Genomic DNA, 27,260 nt, shown 5'->3' with positions numbered 1-27,260 from the left:
ACCTCAAACATTAAAGAAATTACAGATTTCTTTAAACATTTAGGACTTTTACTTTGAAAAATGTCCTAATTGAGACATAAAAATTGTTTGATTGCTATTGTAGGGGATTTCAGATATGTATGGAACACATCTGCATTATTCATTTCCTGGAACTCTTGGGGAAATCTATATACAGGACTTTTCTTAACATACAAAAGTCTGACTTATTTTTATAAACTCTTCCTTGGTACAGTAAAAATGTTTTAATGTTAGCATAATTTAAGCTAAATCTCAGAAACTATCTCTAAAGATACAAACTCAGTTCATTGTTTACTTGTATATGTTCGTGTATGATTTGTCGACATCTTATTTAGAAAAACGGATGTTGTTTCACGTGGTTCTTTCCGCTAACTTTGAGAAACCGGATGTTGTCACTTAAATCCTTCCGCTAACTTTATCAAACCCCTCTTTGCTCCCGATAGAATGCGTTTACCGTGAGCATCAGTCTATAGGGGCAGACATGTGAGAGTCGGCTGAGTCGACCCAGAGATTCAACTCGGGGGACGGGGACGCCGCTCGGTGGTGAGGATCCCCTCGTTGACCTCTGACCTCTGCAGCCCTCGCCGGGCGCATCGTCTCCGTTGCGGTGCGCGGCGATTGAAACATCTGATAGTTCTCGCAGATGTTACGTCATCTGATCGGCCGTTTTGAGAACGCCGATCAAAACCGATAATGGGAATATCGGCCGATAGGGATCGGCGCATCCCTAGTGACCATGCACATGTAAACCGTTAAAAACATCAGGCACAACCGCATTAATCTGTAAGACTACAATGCAGGCAGATACATTGTCCACATACACACTGCTCAGGTGAGTTATGAGGCACATGCCCGACCAATGGCGTGTTGCATATTACCTATCAAACCTCAAAAAGGTTCAATTGCGTCACAGTTTTGACTTTTTAATGTTGTTGCAACATAAATCCCCACAATACACATATTATAAAGAGCAACCGCCAATGCAGAGACTCATAAAGCTGGCAGCTTAACTGGCTACCAAAGAAACACTAAAAGATGCAACAATACAGATGAAGATCAACTTCTATCAAGTGACAAGAAAACCCGTCTACAAAAAAAAGACAGACATGAACCGCAGAGGTGCAGCTTCAAAGATGCTGCAATGAAGACACAGCAGACATGATGTCACATACATGTCAAGCATCATTTGTGCTTGACATGTATGTGACATCATGACACAGTAACTCTAACAGGCGGTGAAGGCAGACCAGATGGTTATCAACATTTCACATTTCCATAGTTTTACTTGCACTTTGAGGACATGAAGTCTATTTATTTGACACAAGTAAAAACAGTGATTGTATATTTTTAGCATGTTTTCTCAACATTACAATGAATGTTGACGAGAATAACAGCACGTTTTAAGTAGCACATGGTACTTATTAAGCCTTCACGAGTACATAAATACACACACTGCACATTCCACTTATCTCTAACATCCCTCCAGCCACAGCGGCATCGGGGAATTCAACAACACTGAATGAGGTCAGCATGCTGGTATCCATGCTAACGTTACCAGTTAGCTAACGGTAGACTCTTGATGTTAAGGGAAACGTAACAGTATTAAGTTCTGGGAGGATGGAGAAAGAAATGTTTGAGCTCTCTGCCTCAGGTCTGTTTGTAGTTGGTTTCCCCTTTCCCGCTGATAGTTTTACCTAGAATCTACAATCTGAGTCACAAACCCCCGGTTCCTCTCAAGAAACCAGGACTATAAAAAAGACAATCTGGACAGACCATCAGTTTATTGCCCAGTTAACGACATTTAAACTATAAAATAATAAAATAATGTTGGCTTGTGGATTGCAGACGACACTTATATTATGATGGAGCACATAATGACCGAAGGTAAGAACACGCACTGTTTAAACATACTGGCAGACAATATTCCACTAACCACTGGTGGCTAACCCAGAGACTTCTACAAAGTAAAACTGCAGTGGTGTTATTCTCTGAAGTGAAACGTGGCTTCCCGTCAAGTGAGAGGGGATGGGAGTGATGAAAGAGGGGGAGGAAGAGATGTAGGAATAGATAAAAGAGCCGTGACAGAAAAAGACTGGATGAGCAGATGAACAGATTAAAGTTAAGGGCAAGAATACTAATATCTCTTCTCCCCAAGTTGTTCCTTCAGAGTTACGGGTTGCATGGGAGAAGAGTCATGAAAGTCAACGGTATCTTAACTTTCATCGATGCACTCAAAGGTCACAGAGGTGTCAGAATGAAACCTCACAATCAACTATGGATGAGTACACAACACCACACAATCAACAATCAGTGTGATGTCATCTTAATTGTGGTTAGGTGTGGGGGTGGGGGGGTTGTGACAGGAGCTGTTACAATAATCAATAATTGATTATTTCATTTCCCAAGTCGTTTAAGTTCATCAGAAAAGGCCACGTTTATTTCCGGGTTCTTTCTTTCGGCAGCACCTGCTCTGCCTGCCGATTCATTTCTTGAACATCATGAAATTCCTTGATGAAAGAACATCCCGTTCAAAAGCAAACCGGTTATGTTTAACAGACATAGTAATGCCTGCCAATAACGGAGAGAGCTGATAAAGTTGTAATTGCCTTTTTATGTTTTAAGAAAATCTGTAAGTTTATGACGACAAAGGTGATTCCAAAATCCTCTATTTCCAAGCCTTGAAATTGGATTGAAATACAGAGACACTGCCCCACCTTATAGCAATGTACAGCACTTATTTTGTTGTGAAGTCAACAAGGGGCCACGACTGGAATCTAGAATCAACAGAAATGTCTAACCTGAAAACTGTGGGGAAACAAATGGGTCAGGAAACCTTTCGGACGCCACGATGAGTCGAAAACTACCAACACAATCCCTAAAGCTGCAAGACAGATCCACAGGACACACGGCTTGGCCTTTACTCAAGATAGTGTAACTTCTCAGACTTTGTCTCTGCCTTTTGAACACACACCAAGTAAGTAAGTAAGTAATTTATTTTCCATAAGTACATACATAACATGTACATACTGACAGACATTAACAACAGAAAAAAAATGTACGAATGGAGGACCGTCCAAAGACCGAGGTCTGTAGGCTCCTCTGAGATGAGGAGTTGTCCTAACCCTTTAGCCCCCCCCCCCTCCCAACTACCACAGGCACACAGACAATACACACACATATGGATGAAAACATAAAATGTCGTACAAGCAACAACAAAAAACAAAAAAACCAGAACAGGAAAAAGAAAAAGTCATAGTAAAAATAATAATAGAAGACAAATGTGAACTAATGATAACTTAGAAAAATAAATAAAAATAATATCACGAACATCAAATTATGGATATACATTTTATTTTAAATATTTTTCCTCTATTGTACTGTGCCGCCAGGCTGTAAATCAATATTTAAAACTTTCAAGATGAAGTGAGATGGCGTTTAAGTCGAGAAGCAAATGCCTTGATGCTGGATGCCGATTTGACCTCGTCCGGAATTTGTCTCCAGAGCTTTGGACCTCTACAGATGAAGCTTTTAAATACAATGTCGACTGTATGTTTATTTATATGAATGCCACCACGCAGCCGCGTGTTGTGGTCGAGACATGTGTGTTCCTTGTGAACATACGTAACAGATTATGTGGCAGATTATTATTCATAAATCTGTACATAAAAATTCCTGTCTGACACAAATGTAGATCTGTAAATCTCAGAATGCCCAATCTCTTAAAAAGCGGCTCAGTGTGTTCATTATTCTTCACGTTGCAGATGATCCGCACAGCCCTTTTTTGTAAAATCTCGAGACATTTGACCTGAGTTTTAGCTGCGGATCCCCAGAGCATATTACAATACAAGAGGTGCGGATGGACAAGGCTGTGGTACAACAAACGCACATTTTCTGTTGAGAGTATATTTTTTGCGGAGCGCAGGGCAAATGTGCCGCTTCGTATACGCTTCCGACAACTGTCAATATGTTGATGCCAGCGCAGATTGTCGTCAATATAAACACCAAGGAACTTGGTGCACTGGACTTTTTCGACATTAGCCCCATCAATCTCAAGCCTAAAATCTTGATCTAGGAGATTATTTGATTTATTTATTAGCATATAATTAGTTTTCTGTGCATTTAGAGATAACTTGTTCGCTTTGAACCAATCAGATACAATTTGTAGCTCTTCATTTGCAGTTTGATATAAGTTATCGTGGTCCTTCGATGAAATGTAGATAGTTGTGTCGTCAGCAAAGAGGATGCTTTTAACACGTTTTAAGACTTTTGGAAGGTCATTTATGTACAATATAAATAGCAGGGGTCCCAATACAGAACCCTGTGGTACTCCACAAGTTATATCATATGATTTTGATTTGAACCCCTTGTATTTCACATATTGTTTTCGACCACGAAGATAACTTTTAAACCACTCAAGTGCCGTACCTCTAACACCATAATGGCTCAGTTTATTTTAAAGTATTGAGTGATCGATCGTGTCAAAAGCTTTAGAAAGGTCCAGGAATAAAGCCAGAGTGTTCTCTCCGTGTTCAACACCAACACCACCAACGGTAACTGTTGGCCAGAGTTTGCATCCCCCTTTGTTTGACTGTGGCTTATTTCAGAAGTGTGACATGACCCTGATGATGCTCAAGATTTGTTCCTGACAAAGAGGACATTATTTTTCTAAAAAAGCAATTTGTTCTAATCTCACAACAGGCGGGGTTTTTTTCTCATAACTATGGCAAAAGACATTAAGGGAAACAGATTGTTTATGTTTGCGTGGTGGATCGATGTCACGATTGTGTGTATTTTCCAAAAAAGGGTCCGATGTTCCCCACAAGGTCCAAATACTCAGGCCCAGTAGATTCAGTGTCGTCTGTTTGAATCAAAGCTGAGCCACGTCCAATGGCCTGAGCTAACCAATCACACAAGGCTGCATCTAAAACAAACCAACAAACACCCACCCCCAACCACCATCCGAACAAAACAATCAGTAAAGGACACATATGCAGCCTGCATGCCTGGACTCTGGCCTACCTGCCAGACATGAAAACAGCAGCACACTGGACAAGTGACCTGCACAGCTGCACATCTGTGTCCACTTCGGGAGGAAAGGGTTACGACATGTATAAACTAGAACGGGCACTCGGTAGAGCGCATACCTTCGCATATCACAAGATTGGGCATTGAATTATGAACATGTTGGCATTAGTTGCATGCCAATTGGATAAAAATTGACCACGCTGTGGTAAAAAGAAGATGTTGACCTTTTCATGACCTTGACCTTTGACCCGATCGATCCCAAAATCTAATCAAATGGTCCCCGGATAATAACCAATCATCCCACCAAATTTCATGCGATTCGGTTTAATACTATTTTAGTTATGCGAGTAACACGCATACAAATAAATAAATAAACTAGAATGGGCACTCGGTAGAGCGCATACCTTCGCATATCACAAGATTGGGCATTGAATTATGAACATTTTGGCATTAGTTGCATACCAATTGGACAAAAATGTATCGTGCTATGGTCAAAAAAAGAGTTTGACCTTTCCATGACCTTGAACTTGACCTTTGACCCGATTGATCCCAAAATCTAATCAAATGGTCCCCGGATAATAACCAATCATCCCACCAAATTTCATGCGATTCAAGAACATTTTGACCTGTTCATGACCTTTGACCTTGACCTTTGACCCGATCGATCACAAAATCTAATCAACTGGTCCCCGGATAATAAACAATCATCCCACCAAATTTCATGCAATTCGGTTCAATACTTTTTGAGTTCTGCGAATAACACGCATACAACTAAATAAATAAATAAATACACGGCGATCAAAACATAACCTTCCGCATTTTCAATGCGAAGGTAAAAATGTCTGGGGTCAAGGGGACAGTCTACGACCTTTGACAAATTGCTAGCATTAGTACCATGGACTGTTCAGCCAGAGGTTGGCTCGTGTAGATTTGGCCTTCAGTGCTTGTTGGTCAAGGATCACAAATCATTCCCCGTGTTAACCTCCCGATAGCAGGTGCAACTATAAAGTTGTTATGAATCTGTTGATTTAAACATTCATTCCATACTTCTCCTTTCCAACACCGCAACTCCTCTTTCACAAAAAAACAAATAATAAAAGTAGTAAGAACATAACATAGGGTGGTGTATGGTAATAAATCAAACACTCCGCACTTCATCTTTGAGACTGCAGCTGGAGATCTGCTTGGAAAGCAAGAATTCTTCTCCGTTTTGGGACGTAGACAAATCCACTATTGCTTTCAAGAAACTGATAGAATTCATTTCTAACAATCCAATCAAATCCATGTGTCTCACTTCAAAATCGATGCCAGCTGCTTTAAAACTATAATAATCATCAGGCTCAGCAAGTGAGTAACCGTGGGATCGGATGCGACGCTAAATTCCATCTGATGGTATCAGTCCTGCTCTGCCGTATTAGAACCCCTCAGAGAAGATGTTCTTACTATATTCCTTTTAAATCATCCTTGTTCAGCTGCAGTCCGACCGCATACCAAACAATTCTGCTACGTCCAAGAAGTAAAACCTGAAAATCGACTGCTGTACATCACAAGACCCAGTAAATAATAAACGCCTCCTAAAATCATCACCTGCAGCCACTTTTTCAAAATCAAGTATGTTAAGGTGTTTTGTCATCGGTGACAGAAGAGCGAAATAGACATGTAATAAAAGTGTTTACACAACATCATCTGTCAGTACATGTACACCATGCTACTATTATGAAAAGCATTTGGCCTTATGATGTTAATCTCATTCACAACCTATAACAAATGAATTCCATGAGCCTTCTCCAGGAACTATCCCATTAGAGATGAGCTTTGCTCAAAGCCTGCGGGACCAGAGGATGCATCTACGACTGATCATGCAGTGCGACAGGTAAGGCTGCATGTTAGAGGAAATGCATCCTTCCTGTAGTGAATGCCCAGTTTGCAAATAGATTAAATGTCCAATGTTAAAATTACAATATAAATCGCGTAAATGCACATTGAAATTCATGAGAAGTGAAACATTCCAACGAATGGATCCTTTGAAACTGCCGAGGTATCAGTTTGTGACATGCCTCATGAATTAAGAAAAAAGTAGCTAGATAAAATAGATATATAGCTATCCCCCGGCCGACAACGACCGGGAATCGCATCGATGGAATAGATGGATCAGCAGTTCTACTTGGTCTCTATATTTATGAGTCACGGTGTGTGTGTGTGTGGGGAAGGGGGGTTGCTCAATTGTTTAATGTTTCTACACAATTAAGCATATGCAGGGGCTGGAGGGAGAGAGCCAAACAAACAGTTGCTCTGACAGCAGCAAGACATTTTCGGCAAAAGAGCCTAATCAATAATTCTTGCCTCAATCCCTTACAGTAAGTTAACAAGCCAGTTTCTCTCCCTGAGTAATGGAACCACCATTTTACAGCAGAGACCTAGGATCCTAAAAAAGATCCGGACATTTTATTTCTCTCTTTTACACATTCATGGAGACTGACAGGGGAAACATCGGGGGCTTTATTAACTTGTTGTTGGTTGCTGGTCCACACGGGGTTTACCTCAGGAAACTTTTTTGCAGACGTGGTTAGACAATCAAATTCTGACACCTCATTAGAGCAGACCGCCCATACTAATAACTTGGGCTACCTTCAGTGATAAAAAACATCAATCAATCCATCAGCACTTGCAAAATGCTGTGACTATGGCAGAAAAAAAGCCATTTCAGCTGGTGTTACATTAAAAAAACTAAAGCATGGCAGAGTATTTAACAGTAATGGCTTTCCAAATTCTACTTTCCATTTCAAACCATGCTGCTTTCCAGTAAAGACTTTTAGAGGTTAGGGCCCTTGAGATCTTTCCCTCCCTTTGTTCACAGAGATGTCCGTCTCTTCCACTACCGACTGCTCCTCCCCGTCTCGTCTTGTACTCTAAGTGGGTATATACTGTCAATTTTGACAAGTAGTCCTCCTTTCCTTCTGGCTGTTTTCGTAGCTTTCAAGCTCATGGCCTCTTCTAAAACAGGTCTTCATTGCCAGTGTTGCCACACTAAATAATTCATTCTAAAAAGTTGAAAACAAATCGTGTGATGGTAAGTGCACATCCCAGTAGAGTACACATCAATACCAACACTGATTATTTGTGTACATTTTACCTTTTAAACTGTGCAAATTAATAAAACCAACAGTCTGAACAGTGTCTTAAAATGCTATCTGGCATCATTTGAGTCACACAGCGGATCCTTTAAGCAGATCAACGCTGTGTCTAGGATTGACGATTGTGTAGTATCAATAACTCATGTTGCTATGTCCCTGTATACCGATTTTCATCCAACAGTTGATTGAACTGTTGATCAAAAAAGGTCCACATAATGGGAATTCTCAACCAAACCAATTGTTGGATGAAAACTGCAAATGTTACACGGGTGCTTCCTTTTATAACTTCCTTCCATGCCTGACCTATTCTTTCCCTCATAATGAAGTTCATTGCATACTCTCCTCTACTTGCAAACAAACAAATGACCCAATCAGGTCCACTGCAGTCAAACGGAGACAGGTACATCAGTTACTTGAATAAACAAAGCATTGGGTTTGGGCCATTGTAAAGGCTTGAAGGATGGTTGTAGTCACTGGAAAACACTTTGCCAAGCTCCATTTCTGTAAAGAGTTTCATCACAGAGTGCTCGGGCTTGAGAGTCACGGGAGGCAGTTTGCTCACGGACATCGAGCTGTACAGCCAGTCAATGGTTTACCATGTTTGAGCAGGGGTCCTCAATATTTCAGTCAAAGATGAAAAGTTCAATCTGGGATATGATGAGAACAATTTAGAACACATATTTGTTTAATTCATACTCTATTGTATTCATGCTCTGATTCCACGAGCCCAGAGAAGTCACGAGACAAACAAAGGCCTTTGCACATTAAAGAAACAGTGGAGGAAATATATGTCAGCTGAATGGAAGGCAATATTCTGCAGGAGGAATCCATCAAGAAGTTGACAGAAGAGAGTTGTTAGCGAGCAAGCAGTCCAGAACATTGACTCTGACTTCATGGTTACAGAAAGTGGTCCTCTCCAAGTCTTTGTCAAATCCTGTTGTTGAAAGAGGGCCAAGTGCAACAGGATCCAGACAAGATTGAGGTCTTGACCTATTGGCTGAAGACAAGGTCTCAAGAGTGTGAGGAGACAATCTGTGAGTGCAGTTTTCCAGGCCTGAAAATCAAATAGTTCTCCAAGTTTCCTTCTTGTGTCTTAACTGTATAAATAAAACAGATCCATAATGAATTACTCACATTCATTAAGGTATAATACCTACAAAGGACCTACAAACTAATGGCTACACACTCAAAATTGACTTGACAAATTAGAAGGATGACGCTGTTCCGCTCTGCAAAGTGGATTCGGTGGTGACACGTGTCAGTGTGCTCACTGATGGACGGACGGCTGGACGCTCCGCCACATTCTGTGGGGAATCAGTACATCATCCATTACTATCATCACGAACACGGGACAGCCGGCAGCTGCTGTCTTTAGGGCCCAGCGGGACACGGGACTCACTTGTGATTTATTCAAATTCAAAACTTGATCAAACAGTTACACCTTGTATTGACCTCCTGTAGTATATGTGTAATTACTCATTCCAGACCAGTGCTTACACCATGCAGCAGTTGACTACTTTTCCCTTTATCAGGCAACTCCTGAGGAGTTATTACCGACAAATTACAGAATGAGAAAATAGCGTCGCAAAGTGTGGAGAGTTAAAATGCACTGACATGACATTTGGTAATAATCAAGGGATGTCAATGAATTGAGAAATAAGAATGAACTCTGCTGGAAGAAGCCTAATTCTTCATCAGATGAATCACATGTTCTTTGTATGGGACATTTGTACTTTGAACATCCTCAAAGACAGATTTAATACAGTCAGATGAAACGTGTTGGAAAGTCAGTTGGATTGAGCAACTCTAATTGGTTATGAAATGTTTGGTTGTGAAGTCTCTCAGTTTTACAAGAGCAGAGCTTTAGCTAATTATACGGCTGTCTGACTTTTACAAAGCCAGGGCTCTTTGGCCCTTTTATTCCAGCTCGCTCTTCTTTCTTCCTCTCCTTCTTCCCTTCATCTCACACTGCGCAGATGAGAGGAAGGGTCTGGGACTCTGGGGTGCAAACGTTTGCACAAAACAAAAGCTGAGAACATCAGGAAGATGACGACATCCAGGTATGCAGGGAGTTGTAGACGGTCATCGCTCCATCAATGAGCCAATACATATGGTCAGAGTACACAGCATCAAAAACACATGTGGTGTGGTCTTTATCTCCAATAAGTACTTCCTCAATGGTCCCAAAGTGGCCACATCCCCTCATCTCTCTGAGCCTTTCCCTGCTGTTGTGTGACATCAACACTTTCACAACATTCAGAAGAACAACAACAACAACAACAACAACAACGGTGCACGGGGAAAGTGGCCAGATAAAAGAAACTACATCGAACCACACAAACAGATATGCGAACTAACCGAGACAACATGATGAGATTCCAAGCATTTGACGTACATATTAAACGGAACAGTGAACCAACCCACACAATAAAACGCCTGCATAAACACACCGTGCATGAATACATGGAGAAACTAGAATGGGCACTCGGTAGAGCGCATACCTTCGCATATCCCAAGATTGGGCATTGAATTATGAACATTTTGGCATTAGTTGCATGCCAATTGGATAAAAATGGAAATATGGTAAAAAGAAGATTTTGACCTTTTCATGACCTTGACCTTTGACCCGATCAATCCCAAAATCTAAGCAAATGGTCCCCGGATAATAACCAATCATCCCACCAAATTTCATGCGATTCGGTTTAATACTTTTTGAGTTATGCGAGTAACACGCATACAAATAAATAAATAAATACACGGCGATCAAAACATAACCTTCCACATTTTCAATGCGAAGGTAAACATCGATGCCCACATGCTTCCCTCAGAAACATTGGATTGAGAAACCTGGACGGAGACACAACTGCACACAAACGATTCAACACCTGGATTGTGTTCCTCGTGTTTCATATTAGCATCACATCTCGATGAGATCAAAACTAGGACACGGCTTAACACCGGGATACGAGTGGCGCACACACTCCAGTATGCATCGTCTCTGGTATTTCTTTCACTTGCTCACTCATATTGCTCACTCGGTGCACGCACACACACACACACACACACACACACACACACACACACACACACACACACACACACACACACACACACACACACACACACACACACACACACACACACACACACACACACACACACACACACACACACACACACACACACACACACGAAATGGGATGGTGAGAAATATGTTTACCTTTCAGATCAGGACACTCACACTCATAGGCTCCTCCTCCAGGGAACGTTCAGTGTCTTATCTCGCTCAACTGGCCTCACCTCTCTCCTGTCAAACATGTTGTGGGCGGTGCCGTGCTTCAGCCCGGAGGTCCGGCCTCACCGGCGCCGCATGAAGCCCGGTGATCAAAGAGAGAGCTCACGGACCAACGGGGTCCACGCGGAGCTCCTGGCTTCGCTCCAGCACACTCCTCCTATGTCATCAGACGCACCAACATGTGTTTCTGTGTGGAGTTGAGCAACTTTCTGTGAACCATACGAGTGTGTGAGATCAAAGTGGTACGGTTCTCGTCAGGAGCATTTCATGAACACAGGGGTCAAGTGAAACCAGGCAAAGACTCGAGAAGGTTGACTTTTGTACATTTAACCCTCCTGTTACCTTAGGGTCAATTTGACCCCATTCAATGTTTAATGTCGGTGTTCCTTGGGGTCAATTTGACCCCAGGCTGTTTTTCACTGTGTCAAACATATAAGAAACATCATCTTTTTTATATATTTAAAGGGCTATTTAGGTAGTCAACAAACAAACATAAAGTACCTCACACTTAAACTTGGGAAACAATATTAATTCTAATAATTTTCTGGAGGTTTTAATAGCTGGGGTCAAATTGACCCCGAGGGTAAAATATGTTAGAAAATGTGAAGGTAACAGGAGGGTTAAACATTGAATGGGGTCAAATTGACCCAGAGGTAACAGGAGGGTTAAACATTGAATGGGGTCAAATTGACCCTAAGGTAACAGGAGGGTTAAGTCAAATTGGAAATGATTTAGGCTGTGTGTCCGTTCTTGAACCATCGGAGAGGTCATCGTTGGAAGGTTAGAAAAGGTGAGAACATGAATGTGAATTTAATAATGTACACAGAACACGGAGAAGCCTGTCGTCAACTCGCATACAACCGAGTCAGGCCTTGTGGATAAAGAGCCTCCTCTAATGGAAACCGTTTATCGCTAGAAGGAATATTGTTGTTCCACTTTGCTGACGAACAGCCAATAGTAATGACTCGCTCCGTGAGTCACACTGCTACTGTTTTCCTGGAGCCACATGAAGATGAGAAGCTCTTCAAGTGGCAGCTGTCCGAGCCCTGATGTCCAATAGATGGATGTAGCTCTCTACCTGAGACAAAAAGACAACTCAAAATCTCGGACTCTACTCCACTGAAGAGAACGCTCAAGCGGAGTGCTGTGGATGCCGGGCCGATTGCCCAACATCCGTATTACCTGCCTGATGGATAAGAAACGCCTCAAATCATTGTTGAAAAGATTCTTTCTTTCTTGTGTTCAGTCAGATCCCATGACGTACAGAATATGATCTTGGAGCGACAGCCGCGGTGCCGGCCCAGTGTTTCATCACGGCGCCCCATTGAGAGCGGGAAGCCTGTGGCGGCTCCTCATGCTGTACCTTCAGCGACGGGCCACAGATTACATAACGGCGCCCCTCGACGGCCCTTCATCCCTGAGCTCTCTGCTACTGTATGTGTAGTAGTTCTGAAACTGGGCACTTCGCAGATGATGGAAAACAGGCTTCTGGACGTGCGTGAATTAAGTTATCAACATTTAATGGCAGGAAGTGTAAAACAAACATTCAAGGCGCTCTTCCTCGGCTCCCGGCTGCTCCGCCCCCTCTGCCTTGCGGCCTCGGGGATACCTGTAGAAGAGACCCGATTTTTCTAATCCCCGGAGTTTTAGACTCCAAATCACTGGCCCCGGTCAAAACGTCACTTCCGGTCAAGTCGCTAAACAAGTATTTTCACAATAGGAGTCCCGTCTTGTTATTGTCCTCATTAAAGTCACTTTCACAATAAAAGTCTCTTGTTATTGTAAGTCACTTCACGGAATTCAACCGGCCTCGTCAATCTATAATACTAACATACAGTCACTCTCATAAACATACATTAATTCTTGCCATTTACATTTGCATAGAGTAAACATTACCCCTATGCTTCATAATACATTAATAACAATATCAATATTCTCCCTAATATTTTCTATTATAATATCTTTCTATATGTATTAATTTAAAACATAAGACCTCTGCAGATGTTATCAAAATAAACTATTACAACCTAACATGTAGCTGCGAGCCCTTCCCCCCCTTTTACACTCAATGCTTTCACATAGTTTACGCTCATGCCGAGCACTTAAAGTCACGCACACCAGATTTGTATCTCCAGTACGCTGGGAGGCAGCGCCTGGTTTGACACTCATGTTCGGCTATACAGTCGGTCCATGGGAACACAACGAAACACACACACACACAGACACACACACACACACAATTCCGAACAATGGCTGGCTGGCTTTAAAAAACTGCCACATGACTAAGCAAACTGCACAACAGTGCTTGCCTTCACGACTTTGCTCCCACACGACGTGCACAGCAGCAGCCGAGGACGGAGACTCTAACCACAGAGCCCACAGCAAACGACGCAGGGCATGGGAGATTGTAAGGAGGCTCTCAGTGACAACTTCTCAACTAACTATGGAACATCCATTCACACTTGCAGCATGTATTTCAAAAGGAAAAGAGACGTGTCCCTTCTTTAGAAATTACAAACAATCAACAGCTCTTCAGCAGAAGGATGATGAACAGCTTGAAGTCTTTCTTAGCGAAGATGTCAGTGAATGAATTCTGGAAGTTATCATTTTCCAGCTAATTAAAAAAAGAAAAAAGAAGTTAGCCTCGACTCCCACTTACATCCCCAACAGACCAACATATTAAATGAACCTATGCAGCGGGGATACATAACAAGTACCAGAAGGTAAGAATGCAACAGCAGCTTCAGTCACACAGTCCGACAGCAGACCCTCTGGAGCCACCGGAGCAGATGGTGCTCCAGCCAGAAGACGCAGAGAGGTATGAATCCTTCACTGAGCGCAACTTACAAAGGCAGTTTAAATTGGCTACCCTTCACAAAGAATTTCTCTCGCTCCAGGTTACACTTAGACACACACACACACACACACACACACACACTTAAAGAATGTACAGAGCAACTGACACAATCTGAGGTTACGAGTGTAATTACCAAATAAAGGATGAGCAAGTCTATATTTTGCACATGTTGTGTTATATTTGTACGTCCTGAGTTCTACAATATTATTAGTTTAATTCTTGAGGATTTTATTGCCGTTATTAGAAAGTGAAGAGAAGACTGATGCCAGACAGGGAGAGAGATTTTACCAAATTTAACAAAATTACAAACAGACTAAAACCTTTGTCATGTCACATTTGAGATTCAGACCAACAACTTTCACCTCGAGATCAATCTAGAAATCCATCCGTATGATGTCATGCATTCTGTTATAAAAAAGAAGATTGGATATGTTCCGCATTTTAATGATGCCATGCAGACTGAGCAGTGTAGGATATCCAGTAGCTTTAACAGATTTGAACTCAAATTGGGCACAAAGGCGGCGTGGAGACGTCACAAGACCGGCGTAACGACAAGAGGATATCAGGCGACGCTCGTTTCCACATGGAGGGAGAAAGACTCGTTGTCATGAGCCCTCTGAGCGCCTCAGAGACCTGAGGCTGACGGAGACCCCCCTCCACACCAACGGCTTTTATGTAGTTATTGTCGAGTAGAGACCAGAAGACAACCTTGAATTTGAATCTGCACAGAGAGTGTGTTCAGGCCTTTGTGCTGTACTGATCCTCGTCACAGTTGAACAACGTTTAACCTTTAAGTGATAGCATGTGCTGCTAAAGCACAGGCGAACACACATTACAATGGGAGGATGAAGAAATGCCGTTGATCTTCAGAAGCAGCTTCTGCTGGCACTCAAATGAATATGCTCTAGTCATTCTCCTCCTGATGAATTATAGGTATGGATAATTCAATTCACGAGCAATATATAAGCTAATATTTAAAAAGGAGAAAGAAAAAAAAATAATTAAAACCTTAATTTCTGGTCAAACAATTATTCACTTTCAGCGTAAATCCAATCTAAAAAGGATGGACCTAAAGCCTGGCAGTACATTGGTTTAGTGTGTCTTTCTTTTGGTGAAGTAAACAAAAACAAGTTCATGTTTACTCTGATGTAAACATTAACGGGGGAATTAAGGGCAACGTGATGAAATGTGACTTTGGATGCAACAGCACAAGCAACACGCACAGATAGACATGAAAGACATTTAAACACAAACACAGAGCAGAGGAAGCAGGGAGAAGAGATTTCTATTTGACCTCTGACCTGAGACACAGATGAAGGTCATGTAGTCCCCCTGCCCACCAGTGGCCAGGAATGGGATCTTCTTCTTGGTCCTCCTCTTCACCTGCACAGCAACCAGCATCTTCTCATCGTGGGGTTTGAACACCACCTTGTTGATGGCTGCCTTGGCACTCATCTCGACAGTCAGCAGGAGTCAGCAGCTCGCGAACAGTCGGGCTGGAGAGGTGGAGATCCCCTTTTCCTGAAGGGGACAAGAGAACCGCAAACTGATTTAGTAAAATGACGATAGACCAGGCTAACTCCTTACAGGTACACACAAGTCTGATTCTCACTTTTAGTTTAGGAGACACCAGTCTCAAAGCGGGTGGCTGAGCCTTGATGCCAACTTTATAACTAACGTGCTTTGTTTTTAAATAGATTATAGTACAGATGCCGTGTGCACACTGTCACATTTTTGGATATAATGTAATAATTTAAGACTTGAAATACAGTTTTAATGGCAATAAATGATGCAATCATTTAAAATGCTTCTCTAAACTTATAGAAATAATGAGTTTCTGTCATTGCCAATGTGACCAGCAGCGATTCGCCTGCCAGATGAGATATCTATTGAATGAAACCTCTATGAATCACCACCGGCTCAGGTCCACTTGAGCCAGGCCCTTTCCACCCCGTGCTGCTGCACAGAAAGCAAAACACCCACAGAGTCCAAGGCGTACCGCTTTGCACTTACAGGATTAGAGTGAGGCCCAATAACAAGACCCATCTCCACACACGGCATGTTTGTGCAGTGAGCAGTTATAGTATTATGTGTTTTATCAATAGAAGCAGATACACTAGGTACAGATCATTAAAGAGCAGAAGGGATTCATTAGCCTGATCCCCCCCCCCCCCCCAAGCACGTTAGAAGTGGGTACATGTGTATGTCAATATCTCAAAAATAAACAATCTTGAAAGTGAGAAGTGGACGTCTTCTTCCGCCATTTTTCTGCTTCCGGAGTACCGACAAAAGATCGCGCGGGAAGCGGTAGTGACGAGGAACGTAACGCGGTGGTCTGACCAATCAGAGGCTGAGCTACAGGACGCTCTGCGTGTCGTCGACTGGGACATGATCCAATCCAGTTCCAGTGACGTCAGCGAGTTTGCGGAAGTAGCAATGAGCCTCATAGCAACGCTAGCGGACACCATCGTCCCCACGGTAAAAGCTAGGGTCTTTCCTAACCAAAAGCCGTGGGTTGATAGAGCCATCCGTGAAGCTGTGAACGCCCGTACTGCTGCCTATAACTCCGGTCTTGTATCCGGCAACATGGACGAGTACAAGGCAGCGGTCTATGGACTGAGGAGGGCGGTGAAGGAGGCCAAGAGGAGGTACCGAGACAGAGTGGAATCACAGATGGAGCAGCGCGACACCAGGCGCCTATGGCAGGGGCTACGGACTATCACAGACTACCAGAGCAGACCCCGCGCTATGGTGAGTGCCGACGCATCCCTAGCGGACGACCTGAACTCATTTTATGCACGGTTTGAGGCTAGCAACAACAGCGCTAGCTCGCCGGCTAACAACAACACCGTTAGCGTAGCCGAGGTGAGTTCTACCGCTGGGGATGAACACACACTCTCTGTGACCGAGCACAGTGTGAGGAGGGCTCTGTTGAGGGTGAACACCAGGAAAGCTGCAGGTCCAGATGGCATATCTGGGCGAGTACTGAAGACCTGTGCTAATCAGCTAGCTCCAGTGTTCACCACAATATTCAACCTCTCCCTGGCTGAGTCCGTGGTCCCCGCCTGCTTCAAGAGATCCACTATTGTCCCTGTGCCCAAGAATGCTTCTCCAGCATGTATGAATGACTACCGACCGGTGGCCCTCACCTCGGTGGTCATGAAATGCTTTGAGAAGCTGATAAAGGACTACATCTGCGCCTTCCTCCCTTCCTCCATGGACCCGCTGCAGTTTGCTTATCGCCCAAACAGATCCACAGATGATGCTGTCTCCCAGGTACTGCACACCACACTCTCTCATCTGGACAGCCAGAGGGGGGGCTATGTGAGACTGCTGTTCATTGATTATAGTTCAGCTTTCAACACCATAGTCGCCTCCAGACTGGCCGGCAAGCTGATTGAGCTGGGACTGAACACCGCTGTGTGCTTGGATCCTGGACTTCCTGACCGCCAGGCCACAGGTGGTCAGGGTGGGCAGACACACCTCCAAATCCCTCACCCTGAACACAGGATCCCCAGGGTTGCGTCCTCAGCCCCTACTGTACTCCCTGTACACACATGACTGTGTGGCCAGGTTCAGCTCAACACCATCATCAAGTTTATGGATGACACAGTGGTGGTGGGCCTGATCTCCGACAACGACGAGAAGGCCTACCTGGAGGAAGTTGCTGATCTGTCACTCTGGTGCCAGGACAACAGCCTCATCATGAATGTCACCAAAACTAAGGAGCTGATTGTGGACTTTAGGAGGGTACAACAACAGAGGACGTACTCACCACTGGGGATTAACGGACTACTGTGGGGAGGGTGAGCGGGTATAAATACCTGGGAGTCCACATCACCGAGGATCTGACATGGTCAACGAACACAGACACTCTGGTGAGAAAGGCAAGGCAGCGCCTCTACCACCTCAGGCAGCTGAGGAAATTTAAAGTTTCCCAGAGGATCCTTCAGTCCTTCTACTCTGGAGCTGTAGAGAGCGTCCTGACAGGAAGCATCACAGCCTGGTTTGGCAACTGCTCCGCTCAGGACAGGAAGGCTCTTCAGAGAGTAGTGCGTTCGGCTGAACGCACTATTGGAACTACACTCCCCACCCTGCAGGACTTGTACACCAGGAGGTGCAGAACCAGAGCCGGCAGGATCATGAAGGATCCTCACCACCCCAACAACAGACTGTTTCAGCTGCTGCGGTCAGGCAGGCGCCTCCGTAGTCACGCTGCAAGAACAGAGAGACTGAGACGGAGTTTCTTTCCTCAGGCCATCAGGATTGTGAACTCCGACCTCACCAGGACCCCCACATAGACCCACACAACTGCCCCTCTTAGGCACACACACACACACACACACACACACACTTACTGTAAATATTGTGTTGTTTTTTATTGTAAATAGTGTGTACTTGTTGCCCTTGCACATTCCTGCTGAGCATTGCCACTTTCATTTCACTGCACACCCTGTGTGTGTATGTGACAAATAAAACATCTTGAATCTTGAATCTTGAATTACATTTGTATTATTACAAATGAGAAGTTCAAATGTGAGCAACAGGCCAGAGTGTGTACTGCGTGTACTGTGCTGGGGTCAGGAATCTCCCCTTCATGGACAAGAGAATCCAAGTCCAGTAAAGCTGAATGTTGTTGTGTTGTTGTCTTTGAAGCAACCCCCGAGTAAAGAGAACACAAAGAGCCTGAAGGGAGCAGGAACACTCGTACGCTCATGTATTCTGTGTGTTTACCTCCTCAGCCTGAGGCCAACGACTCCCTTTGGTCACCAAAAGTACACAACCAGTCTAAATCTATTCACTCGCCACGGCTCACATTGTATAGCGTGTCAACAGTAATGACAGAGGCAGTGAGAGGGCTCCGAAAGAGACAACGGTTGCGTATCTCAATGCTTCAACTCTTTAAATGCGTTGCCAATGTTCCTCTCGGAATGAAATGACTCAGAGTATTGATACGTCTCTCCGATAGAGCAGCCGCCGTGTTGGTTATGCTCCGTTTAAACCACGAGAGACGCAGCAAGCGATGGGGCTGACGGCGTCAGGGAAAACTGAGCCGGAGTGCAGGAGACAGTCGTAAAGAAGGAAGTTAATGAGGTCCAACCGCTCTCATGAGGACAAGAAGTGGAATCATTTTCTCTGCCACACATTCACAAGTCCTCAGAGCCACATACCGCACAGGCCACCCCTTGAACCAACCGGTCAGTCGGTGTCGACCAGTCAATGAATTACTAAGCCAGCCGTAATGCAACACATGCCCTCGTCAAACTGCTAATAAATAACAGACCACAGACAACGTTGTTTTCTACCATCGCAGCGAGCTTTGGAACGAGTGTTCAGAGAAGCGGAGGCAACGTTTCATTCACTGACGGTAAGAAGACAGGAGCTGCTCCGGCCTCAGCTCGGCAGCTGGACGGGGGCCATTGTTGACCTGGGGTCATTGTTGAAGTCAGATGACGTCAGGCCGTAACACTTTAACAGCTGTGGAACAAAGAGACGGTTTGGGTAATACCTTGGCTGCAATGAAATACAATCCGACCAATAGCCTCATGGTAAGTCGTACTTTCATGAGTATATGAACTTTATGGCGTTTTGTGAGACGACATTAGCAGTGGTGTCATACTGAATTGTATTTCAGCCAACACTGATGTGTGGAATGTGGACACAATCACTCAGAACATTTTACAAAGGTGAATAGCATTGCAATGCCAGTGGATTGCACTGCATTATTTTGTACAGGTGTGTAATTTTCTCCTTTAAAAAAACAGACAGACAAAGTCTCATGGTTTTGTGTCTCCATTCTGTTTTAGGCAGTTTATGATCCGATTGAATATCGACCTGTTCCATCTCTCTTCCTCTCCGCTTCTTCAGCAAAGCAAGTCGTCACAATAAATAAAAATCCAATCCAAGGTTTTGTGGAAAGTAATTAGAAAGGCTAATAAATATGCCTTTGGAAGGATGCCAATAATCTCAACAGTTTGACGAGGAAAAAGACCGAAACCTTCCAAGAAAAATACGACACCCGGGCTCAAGCAACAAGTCGTTTTGCACACCGCTCTCTTGTCAGAAGCTGCAGAGCTCTTTCCATCGGGGCCTTTTAAGAGAGCCAAGCAGCATGTAGAGACTGAGCTGTGAGCGCATGTCACTCTGAACTCTGAAAGAGGCTGAGACACCTGGACTGTGCCAGTCCAGCCTCAACGTGCAGCAACAGGACAGCTCTCAAAAGACTTGGACATCATGTCCTCTGAGTAAACACACACACACATATATATATATATATATATATATATTTTCCAAGGGCAGTAGTTTACTTTATGCATGTAGCAGAGGTTGGGTTAGCCTAACCCTAACCCTAGCAGCTGCCCTATGTTTAACTCATCCCTACCCCTCGGTATGTATCCGTCTTCCCTTCTCGGTGACTGGATGGTACAATGAAAAAAAAACAAAGAGACAGAAAAATTCAGATTTAAAACCCACTCGTGTTGCTCTCTGGAACCAATCAGCCCAGTGGAGTTCCTCTCTGTGGAAGCCCGAGCCCATAATATCTCTCAACTCCTCCAGCTGTGAAGGGAGTCTGCCCACATCTCCCCGCAAGCTGTCACCAGGCAAAACGGGAGCGCATATCCCCCCCTGAGGAGGCCCGCTGACGCATGACGGGAGAGAGGGCGAAGGGGATGGGGGATGCGAGGAAGAAAACGAGGAGAAGGAAGAGGGGACCGAAGCCTCCAGGCAGTGAAACGTAGCCAGCCACTTTGAGCAGTCTGACGCAACGCTCACAACTCCAGGCTGAGGAGACGTCCTTCAGGGAGCCGAGGAGCTGCTGTGGCAGTGAGAACGACAACGTGTATTTCACGGCTGCTTATCGCCCCGTTTCCAAGCAAAGCGCCTTTCCAGACACTTCATTAACTGTGGCTGTGCATTGCCAAGCAGTCAGAGGAGCAGCGCTGCTTCCTGGCTCCCCTCTTGCTCAGCGCGTGAATGTGAAGTCTGTTGAGCGGGTGCTCGGGGGTCTCCCAGGGCCTCGTGGGAGGGGGGGAGTTAGCTGCATCAACACAGTCCTGCCCTCCAGCCCGAGCTCATAAACCGATGGAGACCTGCCTCTGGAGCAGAAGCAGAGGAAAGAGACAGGGGATGAAACACGCCTCGTCACACTCACACCGAAGTGGGTCTGTAATTTGCGTTTGGAGAAGCATACACTCTCAATGCCAAACATATCGTTGGCAAACCCCAAAAGAATTATTAAATACATCTACACTGTAAACCTGAACATCCAAATTAAATAAATAGATTAAGTAGTGTATACTCGGAGGTTTAGAAAAAGTTCAACTAACTTGAATATGTCAAGTTGGTGAAACTTGTTCTTCTTTTTGAGTAATTGTAACTAATATTTTTTTATTAAATTGAACTATTTTGTGTATAAGTAAGCATAACTTATAAACATAACGTAAGTCCAACTTAATATAATTAAGTAATTCCATGCTAAGAATGATAAAGTCCTGTTATTTCTATTGTTTTAAATAGGGATGATTTAAAAATACAATAATATAAAATAAGTGCTTCATCAAAAAATCAAAATCAATCATAACAAAAAAATTGCAATCATAGACATTAAAATAGTAACAATTTGATTGGGGAAATGGTTGGAAATGCATTCGACATTTGTGGAAGACAAAATATATTTATTTTATTACTTTGTTGTATTTTTATTGGGAGTTATACATCTCCATGGAGAATAAAAGAGGACCTAGAATTGAACCTTGTGGTACGCCACAAGTGAGAATCTATCTACCAAGTATATGTACTCTTCTGCTCATGTGCGTCGTCTGTGTGACTTGTGGTAACTCTGCAAGATCAAATTAATGTAATCATGAGCATGAGACTGAGACCGGAATGAGGTTCAGGTTAAGGCCAGAGCAGGAGTTAGGCCAGCGTTTATGTGTGCGCGGGCATCAGGAAGAGGGAGAACACTTCTTTGTGCCTTATCTTTACTTCTTAAAGAACGTCCACCACCGAATGAAAAGCGCGTGTGATTCCTCCTTTTAGATCGCGACGGCGTCGACCTGTGGGAAAGCTCATAATACATGTGCTGCTGCGGTCGCTTCCATCTTCTGGAACCTACAAACTGTAGCTTTTCATTGTTCTCATTTCTCAAGGGGAAGGCAACATGTTGCCACACAAGGGGAGCCGGTTTGAGTGCCGGCTCGAAAAGTGCCGGTGCCGAGCAGCATGTCGAAGGCTCGTGTGACCGGTTTACGATTCAGGATCGAATCCCGTACTCTGGCAAAAACACGAGCGGTGTGTTTGTGCAGCACCGTGTGCCGTATCTGAGAGCAATAGGACACATAAGTTGAGCAAATGCATACAAGTGAACTGCACGGGTGTGTCAACAAGCATTTTTCCCACAGGGGACAACAAGGCAAGAAACAGAGTTTCTCCCAACCGCAGAGAACAAGAGGGAGAGGGCCGTTCGAGACGACACCGTCACTGAGTGAGTATGACAGAAGGGTTCGGAACATGGCAAGAGAAGCAACTCAAACACATAACATAATCCTCCTCGAGCAGCAACGCATCCCCGATCTCATCTGTACAAGATTTTGAAGAACATCTTCATAGATAACATCCTTAGAGAGTGACGTCACACGACACTTTGAAAAAGAGGTATCTAACGCCGTCACGTGAACAGATGGGGAATGTTACCGGCCATAAATACAAGTGCAGCATCACATTACAAATACCAGACAAAACTCACACAAAGAAATGTCCCTCACAAGTATCCTGTTGGACGATGAGAGCCAATATCCCAAAAGTTATGTACTCCACATTCCAGTTTACGCTGAGGACAAACTCTCTGTGGTATTTCAAAAGAAATAAAAGTCAGTGAAAGAGAGAACATCATTTTTTTCCAATAGTTTGGACATGTTATCCTCAAAACTGCACTTGGGGAATCTAAAATCTCTTTGGTTGCTTTTTTGTCAATCCCAACTGACCCCCTATGTCAGTGGTGATCGACAAAAAAGCAACCAAAGAGATCGGCTCCAGCGCCCCCGCGACCCTAATGAGGAGAAGCGGTATTGATAATGGATGGATGCTTTTTTGTCAGAAATAACATTGAACACAGCAGTTACCAAGTCAAAAACTAAAACAAGGGCAGGACAGCGACTTCACGCCGGGTGAGACTTCAGGCCGGATTCGGCCCTCCAAGTTTTGACAATCAGAACCAACTGAATGCGCACGCCAGTCAGCAAAGCTCATCAACACACTGCTTCTTCCCTCTCAGACTGCCACTCTTCTTCCAATATGCTTAATTCAGTCAAATCTGCAATGCCGTTTAAGTGTAAAGACTGGGTTTAAAACCAAGTCTAAAAAAAAACAGAGCCTGGTGAAAACCAAACAATATCATGATAAGTTAGTTTAAACTCTCCCAACCGAAACGACAAGCGGAGCTGCAACTCACCCGTGTTCTGAGGCTGTGAGCCGCTCTCTCCTCACACAGCCTTTAGTTTGGGATTCTTCACAACCAAATCCTTCTATAGAATCGTTATGTGTTCAAATCCTACAGTTTACTGTGTGCATGACAACGTTGGCGAGATAACAAAAAATTACAAGAAATAAGTGTGTCTGATTAAAATCTCAAAGAGAGATTCTCGGTACAGCTGGGCGCGCTCAGCGAAGGGATCGAACTGATTGGGCGATAATGAAGGGGAAACTCAGCTTAGCACCAATAACTGGATTTTCTGAGGGATGCTACTCCTGTAATTCACAGGCCGCTTTATTCTTGAGAGAGCATAATTACAATTTGTTTGAACGCTCTCGTCGAGAGGAGCGTGAGGGTCGAGAGGATCCAACATGTTTTGATTGAGATACTTCTTCATCCCGAGTAATTATCGGCTTTACGTTGAGCTGCACTTTCTTTCCTTCACAATACGGGAGGCAAGCGATGTACATTGTATGCTGTAGGACATAAGGTAAACGTACAGAATAGATATTGCACATCCTGCTGATGTCTATTTTAGAAAAAAATAATGGGAACCATTGAGCACAAAAAATAATGTCTCTAAAAGCAGCAGGTTGAACACGGCGACACTCAAGAAAGAGATAAGGAGGGACCACCCATGTTCCTCAGCTGCTAGTGAGGTTATGGAGCTATGGGCTAACTCCTAATCAATGAAAGGCATGTGGAAAGTATTCTCAACACATCTTATAACTCAGCTCAATATTCATGCTCATTAAATAAATGCATTCAGTGTAAAACCTTTTTGTGCTGCCATGATTGTGAATTACGTCACGGATATCTGTTGCTGAATGCATAAGAGAGTTGAATAACCGGGAGTTGTTGACTGCAGATTCTCATCGCAACACACAGTCACATGGAGAAGGAATGACATGTTGTTTGATTTAAACGTTGAATGGCGATGGGAAGACACAGAGACGAAGGCCGTCGCTTTCCACGAAGCGTGGACCTGCTGCGCATCGACCAGAAGACAACAACCCCGCCCATCATCAGACCGTGATCCGATGCTCCGCCTGTATTCTGGACCCCTGATTTGACCCGTATATTTACAGTATGCCATTACGGATTCAGGATTCCTGGGTCGACTCTGCCGACAGGAGAACCGCGATTGTGGACGGTGGTCCGGAGGAGGCTTGTGAATCTCACAGCTGGGACTTTACTCCATATCACAGCGTTGTTTTTCACCTCATTTAATTACGCTTTATTATAACTATCGATCCAAGACGTCCCTTTTTCCTGAATTAAGATCTCTGAACACATGCCAGGCCCCCAAATGAGCTCATTACTTAGACCAGAGCACCTTTCATTTGGGAGGAGAGGACAGTCGTAGGTAAATAGCAAAAAAGCAAACACAGAGCACTTACCACGAGATGAGTCCAACGCAACTGGAGTTCTACTCCAGCACAATGACTCGTGTATATACTGGGACAATGACGACACAAATGAATAAAATATACAAAACAATAAACACAAAGGTGAATGGATCATGAGTTTGCTGAAGGATGAGCTGAAAGCGACAGCATTGTGTCAGTGTACGTGGCCAGGATAATAGATGTGGATGATATTGAGGACAGAGGCTGTATGAACACAGGAGAGAAACCACAGACATCTGGAGGAGACGTGTTCCTCAGCAGCTCCAAATCATAAAGTCATCTATCAGAAATACCGACGCTCTGGTTTTGGATCCAGGAAACAAACAGACCTCTTTACGTCTCTGTCCAACAACAGAACGAGCTGAGGTGGTGGACACACAGGAAGGGAGCCAGCTCGACAGTTTACATTATGCTGACTGGAATTGGACAGCGAAGTACGGGGGAGGGTGTAATCTTATCTATTAAGGCATGCCAGAGCAAATTAAGCCCTGAACTCTTGCATGGGAAGAGGCTCTATTTGAATGTAAGTGAGTTACTGAAGTCATGAGGAGGCACCAGGGTGGGATAACACAGAGATACAGCTGAGGAGACACATGCTAATTGTGTTTATGAATGCTCTTGTTTCGTATCTTTCCATTTAGCAAAGAGCAGGTCGAAGATGTTTGGAGTCTAAAAAATAACTAAGTTCATTTCAAATATATATAATGAGTGAGAAAAAACGTCAATGTGGTTTCATTTTAAATTGTGTAGTCAATGTGAAGATCCAAGCCTTGCTTGCACACACTACCATCAGTAGATGTCATGATATAATGATCATTATGTCACAATTATTGTGATCTTATGATGTAAAAAAGTGTCTCATATTGTTTCATGAGCAAACACACAGAAGCACCGGCTGTGGTCATAATGCTGACATCGAGGTGGACGACACCCACTCAGTCCTCAGGAATCTCCCTGCAATATTTGCACTTTCCAAATATGTGTCGACGTGAGTCAAGATGGCTCTGTGCACACACCCGACGGTATGACAACAAACCGTTCATCGTGACAACAAACCGTTCATCATCACAACAAACCGTTCATCGTGACGTAAACGAGACCACTAAAGTGAATAAAGATAATATATTGTCCTCGTTTTCTCAAAGACAACAACTCGTCATCACATGTTTGCTTTCCAAAGCCCAAAGAGGAATATGAAAATTAAAAAGAGAAGCACGCGGTTGCGGGAGGACAAACAGAGCACGTGCACACAGTAATCGTGATGAGCTCTGGCTCGCGCACACTTGTTCGGATTCCAACCTTCAGCGGAGTGGTGGACTGGTGGTGGACTGGTGGAGGACCAGTGTCGCTGCCAAGAGCTCACCGTTCACGCAACAATTAAACTTTAGTTTTGTGTCCGGGTGTAAACTCTTCCCGTGATGAAGTGAATCCTCCCAGAAGCAGCTGCAGGTCGGTCTCTTACCGGCAGGTCCGCTCCACGTGCCGCGGTCCTCAGAGCCTTCGCGTAATGTCTCCCGGTCTCAGCTCGCCCGCGTTCAGCAGCCTCTTCTTGTTGTCGTTTGTTGTTGTTTGTTGTTGTCTCCTCAGACTAACTCTGTCGTGTTTAGCATCGCGTCGACTTCACTTCCCCGACAGTTGTTGCTCTGGAAGCGGAGAGAAGAGACTTTGTTACCCTGCGGCCGCGTCTGTGCAGCGCGTCTGTCTGGCTGCGGCTGTGTGTGTGGGTGGCTGTGTGTGTCTGTGTGTGTCTGTGTGTCTGCAGTGCCGCTGCTCGCCATGTTGGTGCCCAAAGCATAACTCCTTCATGATGCCCCCCCCCCCCCCCCCACGGCGAGCAGGGGGGGGGGCATCATCGTAACTTTTTTCTGATGATTTTTTAGTTGCCTATTTTTGTGTGTGTGTGTGTGTGTGTGACCAAACCAGTAGCAGGTTCCCAGACACACATCTGTGACGTTACAATACTTTTTATTGATTTTTTAAACCTATTTCAAGTACAATCACATGAGCTACATTACAACTACACGCCTCAATAATAGGCATGTGATAAGAA

At 44.1% G+C, this 27,260-nt stretch overlaps 1 protein-coding gene across 1 annotated transcript in view; it reads right to left on the bottom strand.

Moving 5' to 3' along the window:
* The window catches only part of stxbp6 (syntaxin binding protein 6 (amisyn)), a 51,143-nt gene extending 24,182 nt beyond the window's left edge, over nucleotides 1–26,961 (bottom strand). The window contains exons 1-2 of the mRNA XM_056426881.1: nucleotides 26,673–26,961; nucleotides 15,631–15,850 (exon numbers count right to left, since the gene is read on the bottom strand). Of these exons, the coding sequence (XP_056282856.1) occupies nucleotides 15,631–15,784 (154 nt within the window). The 5' untranslated portion in view covers nucleotides 15,785–15,850; nucleotides 26,673–26,961. The remainder of the gene's footprint in view (nucleotides 1–15,630; nucleotides 15,851–26,672) is intronic.
* Between the last annotated feature and the right edge of the window lie 299 nt (nucleotides 26,962–27,260).

Source organism: Pseudoliparis swirei, chromosome 11 (genome assembly GCF_029220125.1).
Source record: "Pseudoliparis swirei isolate HS2019 ecotype Mariana Trench chromosome 11, NWPU_hadal_v1, whole genome shotgun sequence".
NCBI classification, from domain to species: Eukaryota; Metazoa; Chordata; class Actinopteri; order Perciformes; family Liparidae; genus Pseudoliparis; species Pseudoliparis swirei.
Note: the sequence above shows the minus strand (reverse complement) of the source record. Positions and strands in the feature narration are given on the sequence as shown.